The sequence below is a fragment of the Medicago sativa genome, chromosome 6 (assembly GCF_051527215.1).
Source record: "Medicago sativa cultivar Bolivia chromosome 6, Bolivia_mono, whole genome shotgun sequence".
Taxonomy (NCBI): domain Eukaryota; kingdom Viridiplantae; phylum Streptophyta; class Magnoliopsida; order Fabales; family Fabaceae; genus Medicago; species Medicago sativa.
In genome coordinates, this window is record NC_140754.1 from 7,845,078 (window position 1) to 7,856,187 (window position 11,110).

Here is an 11,110-nt window from a genome sequence, read left to right on the forward strand (position 1 = left end):
TTTTTTAAATATTATATGGAACTTTTTCAAATTAACAACAAAGACTTCTTATCAATAAGAAGAACGTGAGTATGCATCTTCCATGCTTGTTATGTATTGGATTAACAAGTTATCCATGAATATGAGTTTTGCTTTTGGTAGCATGTAGAGTTGTAACATCACTTGCATGAACTTTGTTTTAATGAATAAAACTGTTACACACTTACAGTTTTTTAAATTTTAGAGACTGGTACTAATTGTCATTATCAGTATCTTCCCTCAAAGCGTCACTATTATTTTTTTTTGATATGGAACCTGGTTACTTAACTTTATTATTCTTTTATGTTCTATTTTGCTTGCACTCTTAAAGTAGAACATATATCTCAACAACTTTTAAAATATATTTTCAACTCATCTCACAGGTTTCCGTAAAAAATAAAATAAAAACCTACTTCAAACCAAGGACTGATATATGTACAAAGATATGTAAGCATTTGGCCCCACTTTGTTACAATACAATTACTAGCATTAAATATATATGGTGGCTACTATTTACTATTTAGTGTGCATTTGGTATGGCGGTGGCGAAAATTGATTTTGATAGAATTAAGTTTGAGAGAATTGATTTTGATTAAAACTGAGTTGGATGTGAATTGATTTATGTTTGGATACACACACTTAGAAGTGATTCTTAAGAGTTATGTTGTTTGGATAGTTTGAATGAAAATTGATTTTGAATTTGTAATGACCAAATTATCCTTTTAATTATATTTAAACAAAATATCTCTTTCTTGTTTTTATAATTATTTCAGCTTATGTAAAATCATAAATAGGTTTTTATTGGTTCACAAATTCATTTGAAAATAATATTTATGGAGAGAATTGGATCAGTAGCTTACCATTTGGATCTCCCCTTGGACTCCCACATACATCCGGTGGTGCATGTATCCTTTCTCCGACCCTACTACGGTGGTGAACCCTTACCGGCGCCGCCGCAGGACCTCCTAACAGATGAAGTGGATCTAAGTTTGAAAGAACACCTGAGCTATGAAGAAGAAAAGCAAGTACCAAATCAAGGTGTTTCTGGAGAGAAGGAAAAAGAAAAAAAAAATACTTCTTTTGGTGAGGAAAATCCGAAGAACCAAACTGTACCTCACCCTTTTGTTTCCCCTTGTATATATGTCCCATATCTAACGCCTCTAGTTCGCACACCGTTGGATGCAACTACTTTACCCCTAGCTATATATATTGTAAGCAAGCTGAATTCAGAAAGGGCCAAGTATCCAAGGGAAAGCAAGACACCATCTTGGTTAAAAGATTTTTACCGTCAATGTGGGGGTACATATAGCTAGCAGGTTTAAGGAAATAATTGTTGTCTTTTATTCTTGTAGGCCCATGGCCCAAACTATGATAACCCTAGCTATATATATTGTAAGTCATCGTAGAATGCAGATACAAATTGGCGTTGGCACATGCATTTGCAGACAGTGAAAATCAAAGAAGAATGTCAGAATCAGGTGTGGTATTGAAGAACAGATATTGGATTCTGAGGCATGGGAAAAGCATTCCTAACGAGCGAGGCCTCATTGTTTCTTCCATGGTAACAATTCATTAGATTTTATATAATCACGTTATTTTTCATTCATAATATAATCATCATGTTTAATTCAAATCACAGGAAAATGGTATTCTCCCTGAATTCCAATTGGCCTCCGACGGCGTTAATCAAGCCCAACTCGCTGGAAATTCATTTCAAAAGGTACCTATTTCTTCTTCAATTTTAACCTAACTAACTGGCACGAGATAATATGCACACGAACTGTCACGACATATTGATCTACATGTCAGATTCTATCTTAATGGATGGTAGCTTATATTTTTTTTTCAAAATAAAAGACAAACGAATGTAAAATAAACACTTAGAGAAGTTAAAATATGCTTGAATTGTGTACTCCAATATATATCCTCTGTTTGACATATCATTGAAGAGGCAACTGAGAAGCTAGAGTGATATATGAAAAAGCACCGCCACAAGAGAGTGGTGTATGTGATTTCTCAAATTCTCATAAATAAAATACTGTCAGTGCACTTAAGCTTTTTCCTTTATTTATTGGACAGGAACTAGAGTCTAATAATATCCCACTTGCTAATGTGCGCATTTGCTACTCCCCTTTTTCAAGAACAACCCACACTGCTAATGTTGTTGCAACTGCATTGAATATTACTTTTGATGGCCCTCAGTGTAAGGTCATCCAAGATCTTCGTGAGCGCTACTTTGGTCCTTCCTTTGAGCTTTTATCTCATGATAAGGTAAATCATGCTCAATCATTCATAAATTATAATTGGTATTGGTATTGGTATTGAGGTATTGGATAGGTAGCAGGATTTTATAAAAAAAAAAAAAAAAAAAAGTCACCGACACAATTTGGCCACATCATTTAAGTTTTTGATGTCTCTATAGCTGTGATTAACCCCACTTTTGACCATAATTATCTGTAATATCAATGATCGTGATATAAAATGTTGATATTTATAACAATAGCTGGGTTCTGATCAAGTCCATTTAGTGCCACTACTTACATATTCTGTAGAGGTAGCCTCATTGCAACAGTTGAAGTTGCTGCTATGTGCCTACTTTGTCCTGAGTGTTAAGACAGCGAATCAGTTTCTAACAAATGAAAGCTAAGATTGCTTCAATAAACGGACCCTGCCATGACAGGAGCTTTCTAACACAAAGTTCCCGTTTATATAAGTATGCTGAAACCAACCGTAGTTTGTGAAACTCATTTTCTTCTTTTCATTTTTTATCGACAGTATAATCAGATTTGGGAAATAGATGAGAAAGATCCTCTTGTTGGGCCAGAAGGAGGGGAAAGTGTTAAGGATGTTGCCTGTAGACTTGCAAAAACAATGGACATTATCGAGTCAGATTTTGAAGGGTACCGATTTCTGCCTTTAAATATCAATTGAAATTCTTGTAGTATTTGTGTCTTTTTTAACACAAGCTTGTGCAACATATCAATTAGGGCCCTGCAATTAGTTCAAGCTAACAAAAGATTCACCGTAACATGCAAATACTTTTCAAAATTTCAGATAGTGAATATTTTATTTTGGCTTGTGATCTTGTGCAAGGGGTTTTTCATCTATGGTTATTCTACATCAAGTTTTTTCTTATTTATTTAAGTATGTTTTGGTATTTTTATTCATATTCTGTGTCAATTAATCTCATTCTATTCCACGTCATGCAGATGTGCGATTTTGGTTGTCAGCCATGGGGATCCTCTGCAGATCTTGCAAACAATTATGCATGCAGCTAAGAAACATAAGGAACCCACTTCTGATGACTTAGCTTCAATATTAGCGGCAGTTCAGGTGGCGCCAATCTTGTCCCAGCACCGCCAATACGCTCTGAATACTGGAGAGCTTAGGAAAGTCATTTGAGATTTGACTTTTGAGGCCTAGCATCAATGCAGCTAACTGTAGTTGATGATTCTTCAAGAAATTAGTTTGCAGTTATTATATATTGAATAATTTAGACTGGATTTAGTGTGAAAGAGGAAGTTCTAGTTATTTTCCAATTGAATATTTTAGTATCTAAAATCATTTATTTTTTGTTCTATTTTCTTGTCATATTGGATATGAATCGGTTAAAACCGCAGTGAGTATTTTTAGAAATAAAAGTATACAAGAAAAATCACTTCGGTTTGCATTCCTGTGAAAAATCCAATGTCATTCTTTTTTATTCTATTCCATATGCAGGACCGATGTTAGATTATTTTCTGGATTTTTTTTCTCTCCATGGAATGCATTTTGAGATGTTTAAAAAAAATAAAAATACAACACTTTTTGAGAATGTCCTTCTCCTTCCGGATGGCAGTTGAAATTTTTAGGTGAATTTTTATTTATTTACTTTTATTTTGTTGGGTGAATGACTCAAACAAAGATATCACATTCAGGCAAACCAATAGTCAACAACACGATCATCCATTTAGTTCGTGCAAAGTTTAAGGTGTTTGATCATATAATCCGTTATTATTAAGATGTCTACCAAAAAATAAAGCTGACACTGTATTAACTATATGCGTACATCAAGGAACAACTCTTCAATTCTAGGGAAGCCTCAATGCCACTGTAAAGATTGAGTAATGATATTTTGACATCCATTTGATGACAACTTTGTTAACAACCTTGTTTTTCTCACTTCTTATTGGTCAAAAACAATGGAGAGAGAAAAAGAAAGAGAGAGGATAACAACATCATGTGAGTATGAGAAAGAAAGTTGTTCAAAAGTTGTCAAAATATCATTTCTCATAAAGATTAGGGAACCCTTGTTAACAACTAGTAGAGTGTAGCTCATTTGTAGCACACTGATTGTAGAACTATTTGTACTCTTAAAATGTTACTCCCTCCGTTTCAAAATGAGTGTCACTTTAGCAAAAAAAAATTTGTTTCAAAATGAATGTCACTTTAAATTTTCAATACAACTTTAATTTTTTTCTTCCAACTTTACCCTCAATAAATACTCCAACTTTTCTCTTACACAATTTTCAATGCAACTTTAATTTTGTCTTTTTCTTATAAAGTAAGGGGCAGTTTAGTAAAAGCGTTATATCCAATGATTATTTCATTCTATTTCTTAATCTGTGTGCCAAAGCCTAAAGCGACACTCATTTTGAAACGGAGGGAGTATGACTGTGCGACCCTATCCCATTTGAGAATAAGATTTCACCACCCTCGTATACTAGTTATTATGTATTTTTTCATGTTTACATTTTTTTGGATTGACAAATTTTAGTATAATAATTATTTTGTTAATTTCTTCTCATTCACTAAAATCTAAAGTTGGTCATTTAACTCATTCAATCTTAGCTCATCTCTTGTACTGAACGAAATTTGAGTGCATTTTCCATTCATATCTAAGTACATCAACCATACCAAATACAACAATCATATATATATATATATATATATATATATATATATATATATATATATATATATTTGTGAAGAAAAAAAAAACAAATATAAACACAGAACAAAATAAAATATATCGCATTTGTTAATAGAATACTACTCTTTTAACATTTGTTACTTCCTACGGGAAGAAAAGAACATACTTCAAAAATATTTTAGATTACAATTGAATAAAACCCAACTTTTTTCCCGTACACACTTCAAGCAAAACACCAAGCAAACACATCTCTTCATAGGTACCTAAAGATGTTGGTGTAAGGGGTCAGCTTCCAACCACAACAAAACTAAACTAAACAAGGAATTAAAAATCAGAAAATATACATATACTATCCTTCTGCCAAAGATTAGATTGGATAAAAGCATTTACCAAGTTTTTATAAAAATTGAGATAGTAAAATAAATATACATAACAGATACCGAAGAATTTCACCTTGCATTATTTTTATGGCCTTAAGCAAAACAAAATCAAAAAGAAGTGAACCTACTTAAGTCATCAAGGTAACACATCAGAATGGTCAATATAAAAACCTTACTCATCACACTAAATTTTTATCTTACTTGTATATATGTATTATGGTTAAATCTTGGTCATCTTTGTTATTACTATGCTTCTTTTGTTTTGCAGGTGCACATGAATCCCCAAAAGATGACTCAATCTTCTTGAATAAATCTTCTCTAAGAATGAAACAGCCATGGAAAACGCCATGGATAAAGCTTGAAGCTTGAGGAAGAAGAAAGTGAAGTGAATGATTCTTATTGATTCAATATCTGAAACGGTTACACCAGTAGCTTATATATAAGCTCTGAATTTGTAACTAACTACATGCAATCCAAATGAAATGTAAATGAAACTGAAATTACAATTTAACTAGAGTTAACTTGGCGCGCAAGTAATAGCTCCTTCTTCACTATTTTGTATTGTCATGCTTTGTTCTTTCTTTCTTTCCTCTAATACCCCCCCACAAGATGGAGGTTGGTAAATATCCAGCATCCTAAGCTTGTTGATACACTCATAAAACTGGCGTGGTCCTGAAGCTTTAGTGAACACATCTGCAGTTTGATTGTGGGAAGAAACAGGGAGCAACCTCATAACTCCAGCTTGCAGCTTTTCACGCACAAGGTGACAATCAATATCTAAATGCTTAGTGCGCTCATGAAAAACAGGATTAGCTGATATATGGAGAGCACTTTGATTGTCACAATACAACATAGGCAAACGGGATGGTGACTGTTGTAAGTCATGAAGAAGAAAGCATATCCATTGCAATTCACGTGTTGCTGAAGCCAAAGCTCTATATTCTGCCTCTGCAGATGAACAAGAAACTGTGCTTTGTTTCTTTGACTTCCAAGATACCAGGGAGTAACCAATAAAGAAGCAATATCCAAAAATGGATTTTCTGGTATCTATACATCCTCCCCAGTCAGCATCACTAAAACCCAATAACTGTAAATCAGAGGATTGAGGGAAGAATAAACCACGCCCAGTAGATCTCTTGAGATACCTCAAAACCCTAAGAGCTGCCTGATGATGTATTACAGTTGGTGAAGCCATGAATTGACTTAATTGCTGTGTGGCATATGCTATGTCTGGCCTGGTAGTAGTGAGATAAAGTAATCTACCCACCAATCTTCTATAACCAGAAACATCATGATGAAGAGAACCTCCATCTTGATGCAGACGTGTTGCAGGATCCAGAGGAGTACTTGCAGGTTTACAGTTAGTGAGCTTTGCATCCTCCAAGAGCTCCAAACAGTATTTTCTCTGGCATAGAGTAATACCTTTGGAAGACCTAGCCACCTCAAGACCAAGAAAGAATTTGAGCTGCCCAAGGTTTTTGATCTTGAAAGTTTGATGAAGAGCAAGCTTCAATTCATCAAACACGGTGAGAGATGTACCAGCAAGAATAATGTCATCTACATACACCAAGAGTGCAGTAAAGGATGAAGCAGTGGATTTGATAAACAAAGTATGATCAGACGTAGCCTGAACAAAACCTTGTGCATAGAGAAACTGTGTGAGTTTTTCAAACCATTGCCTGCTAGCTTGTTTCAAACCATATAGAGATTTGAGAAGTTTGCAGACCTGACCTGACTTAGGAGCAGAAACTCCTTGTGGTACTCTCATATACACAGCTTCATTCAAGTCTCCATGAAGAAAAGCATTATTTACATCTATTTGGTGAAGATACCAACCATGAATGGATGCAAGTGCCAGGAGAACTCTGATAGTTGACAGCTTGGCAACAGGAGAGAAAGTTTCAAAATAGTCTAATCCTTCAGTTTGAGTGTATCCCTGTGCCACCAATCTGGCCTTGTATCTCTCAACACTTCCATCAGCATGTCTCTTAATCTTATAGACCCATTTACTCCCAATAGCAGCAGCATTAGGAGGTAAATCCACAAACTTCCAAGTATGGTTTGCATTGAGTGCCTCAATTTCATGCAATCTTGACAAGCTTGATGATAAGTAGTAGGCTCTATATCATGTGAAATGGAGAGAACATAGTGTTGATGATGAGATGCAAGCTGTGAATAGCACACATAGTTTGCCATAGAGTAATCTTTAGACTGACAAACATAATCTTGCGGATGAGAAGGAGGCCTACTGACTCTTTGAGACCTTCTAACAGCTGCCTGTTGAACATTCTCAACACTATTGTTTTGATGTACAATCTCTTCTGAATTATCATCATTGTCACAGACATCTTCAATGTGTGAAGTGTCTTCAACAAATTCATTTGTGACAGCTGGTGCCTTGTAAGACAAGTCATCACTGCTGTCTATGTAAATGTGATTATGTTGTAGAGGATTCAGGGACTGTGAGTGAAAAGGAAACTCTAAATCAAAGAATTTCACATTTCTGGAGATCAAAATCTCACTATTGCAAATATTGACCAAGATGTATCCCTTCATGCCTGATTTATAACCCAGAAATGCACATTTCTTTGCTCTGGGGTCAAACTTATGCCTGTTAATTGGTAGAGTAGAAGCATAACTAAGACAACCAAATACTCTAAGATGACTTCAATCAGGAGCTTGTCCATATAAGAGCTCATAAGAAGACTTATTTTGAAGTAATTTGGTTGGTATTCTATTGAAGAGATACACTGCATGTAATACTGCATAAGACCAAAACTTCTTAGGTAACTTGGACTGAAACATTAAAGCCCTGCTGATATTCAAAATGTGATGATGCCTTTTTTCTACTCTCCCATTTTGCTGCGGTGTATAAACACAACTTCTCTGGTGTAAAATCCCTCTCTCAGCATAAAACTCTTGTAATAAGAATTCAGGACCATTATCACTTCTAATGGATTTGATTTTCTTTTCAAACTGATTTTCTATCATACAAACAAAACTTTTAACTTTTGATGAGACTTCTGACTTGGATTTTAACATAACAACCCAAACATGCCTACTATGATCATCCAAAATGGTCAAGAAATATCTAAAACCATGTATGCACTCAGTGGAGAAAGGCCCCCAAATATCAACATGTATAAGATCAAACATGTTCTGTGCATTATTTAAACTGACAGAAAAAGGCAACTTCTTTTGTCTAGATAGTTGACAAACATCACAAGCAACATGTGAACTTACAGAAATATAGCTGTACAGTTTATTCATACATTGCATTCTATCATGAGATAGATGCCAAAGTCTAAGGAGCCATAGGATTCCTGAAGGCACTAAACTACTGTCTTTATTATGTAAAGTAGAAATACTAGAAATCTTAGCAACTTTTTGTGACTCTTTTCAGCCAAACCAATCCTCCTCATATCCTTCTTGTCCTGTATGATACACTGATTAGCTTCAAAATTCAGTATACAGTCTTGCTCTTTGCATAATTTTGACACAGATATCAGATTCACAGCAAATTGTGGCAAGTATAACACATCATGAATGTGTAAAGATTCTGTCAACTTCACATTTCCTTTGTAACATGCCTCCACTATAGTCTTATTAGGTAATGTTACACTAATTGGTTTAATTTCATAGTAGCTAATAAACCAACTCAAATCATGACAAGTGTGATGTGTAGCACCTGTATCAACTCTCCAGCTATTATCATCAAATTTACATCTAGCATTACTGGTAAAGAACTTACCTCCTGTATTCATAGTTGAACTGCTAGCCTTCATCACATTTGCAGAACCTTTAGCTTTAACATTGCTTTTCTCTAAAAATGCAATCAAACTTTGATACTGATCTTTGGTCAGCATCATTCCACCTTCATCATTTTTCCCAGTGGAAGCATTTCCCTTGAACTCAGTTTCTTCACCTTTAACAAAGTTAGCATTAGCAAAAGTATTTCCTCCTCCTCTTCCCCAATTTGGAGGATATCCATGCTTCTTGTAACAAGTTTCAACTGTATGATTAGTTCTATTGCAAAAGCTGCAAACTCTGGGATTTCCTCTTCCTCTTCCTTGAGAAGAATATCCTCTACCTCTTCCAAATTATCTTTGTCCATCCATTGCATTAACAAGACCAGAGGCTGTATCATCTATAGGAGTAGCTACTACATTGTACTGCATCTTCCTTTCTTGCTGCAGTACCATAGAGAAAACCCTATTTATTTGAGGTAAAGGATCCATCAGCAACACTTGTGATGTTACACCTTGATAATCATCACTCAATCCCATTAAGAACTTAATGATTCGATCTTCAGCTCGAAATGCTTTATTATTTCTCATAGCAAAACAAGTGCACTGAATTAGACAGGTACATTGAGGCATGGGCCTGAACTGATCTAACTCTTCCCATAAACCTCTCAAATCAGTGAAATATTCAGTGACTTTCTTAGTTCCTTGTTTCAGATTAGCAATTTCTTCTTATGAGATGTGGACTGGGAAAAAGCCCAACATTAAGCACTTGCACATTTGGGGATGTCCAGCTGAAGCAAGGCCTTATATGCCCCATGAAAACAAGTTGGATGCAAAGACAGTTAGTTGCTATTTTGTTGGGTACGCTGAACACTCTCGCGGGTATAAGTTTTACAACCCCATTAGTAGAACAATTTTTGAAACGGGAAATGCAAGGTTTCTTGAGGATGTCGAATTTGGGGGGGAAGGAAACATAAGGAGTGTTGTCTTTGATGAAGAAACTGTTATTGACAATGAGCAAGTTATTGTGCTTGCTTTTGTTCCAGAAACAGATTCAGAAACAAATAATGATGTTATTCATAACATCCCTCAAGAACAAGACAATGCTGAGTTTCTTCCTCTAGCACCACTTGAAGTTCAAATTCAACAACCTCAAGAACCGCCATTAAGAAGATCCACTAGAGAGAGGAGAAATGCAATTTTAGATGATTATGTTGTATTTCTTCAGACACATGAGGATGGCATTGGTTTGACTACAGAAGATCCAATCAACTTTAGTCAAGCTATCCAAAGTCCTAACTCTCTTAAGTGGGTTGATGCCATGAAGGATGAGATAAAATCGATGGCTGACAACAATGTTTGGGATCTCGTTGAATTACCTGAAGGAAAGAAACCCATTGGTTGTAAATGGATATTTAAAACCAAACGGGATTCAAAGGGTAATGTTGAGAGATATAAAGCCCGTCTTGTCGCCAAAGGTTATACTCAAAAGGAAGGCATTGATTATAAAGAGACTTTCTCTCCGGTTTCTTCGAAAGACTCTCTTAGGATCATAATGGCATTCGTAGCTCATTTTGATTTAGAGCTGCATCAGATGGATGTAAAGACTGCTATCTTAATTGGAAACATTGAGGAAACAATATACATGGTGTAGACAGAAAATTTTGTGTCAGGTGACCCAAAATCTATGGTTTGCAAACTTAAGAAATCCATCTATGGCCTTAAACAGGCTTCCCGTCAATGGTACTTTAAGTTTCATCAAGTTATATCCTCGTTTGGTTTTGAGGCTAATCAAGTTGATGATTGTTTGTACCTAAAGTTCAGTGGGAGTAAATATATCATCTTGGTATTATATGTAGATGATATCCTTTTAGCAAGCAACGATATAGGCTTACTGCACGAAACCAAGAAATTTCTCACAAAGAATTTTGAGATGAAAGATCTTGGGGACGCCTCCTTTGTCTTAGGTATCCAAATACTTAGAGATCGCTCTCGAGGTGTTTTAGGATTGTCACAAAGGAGCTATATCGATACAGTTTTTGGATAGATTCTCC

At 35.3% G+C, this 11,110-nt stretch overlaps 1 protein-coding gene across 1 annotated transcript; it reads left to right on the forward strand.

Annotated features, from left to right (window-relative positions):
- Nucleotides 1–1,323: 1,323 nt before the first annotated feature.
- LOC146912499 (uncharacterized) lies at nt 1,324–3,701 on the forward strand. Its single transcript, XM_085720663.1, has 5 exons — nt 1,324–1,579; nt 1,658–1,738; nt 2,098–2,289; nt 2,794–2,918; nt 3,228–3,701. Exons 1-5 carry the CDS (start codon nt 1,484–1,486, stop codon nt 3,418–3,420), a joined length of 687 nt encoding a protein of 228 aa, XP_085576789.1. The 5' UTR covers nt 1,324–1,483; the 3' UTR covers nt 3,421–3,701.
- The last annotated feature ends 7,409 nt before the right edge of the window (nt 3,702–11,110 follow it).

What these genes read in the sequence shown, in the direction of transcription:
- LOC146912499 (XM_085720663.1), top strand. Translation starts at nt 1,484, where the DNA reads ATGTCAGAATCAGGTGTGGTATTGAAGAACAGATATTGGATTCTGAGG. An exon ending in CTGGAAATTCATTTCAAAAG is followed by an intron (nt 1,739 to 2,097) that starts GTACCTATTTCT and finishes TTTATTGGACAG; the next exon opens with GAACTAGAGTCTAATAATAT. An exon ending in AGCTTTTATCTCATGATAAG is followed by an intron (nt 2,290 to 2,793) that starts GTAAATCATGCT and finishes TTTTATCGACAG; the next exon opens with TATAATCAGATTTGGGAAAT.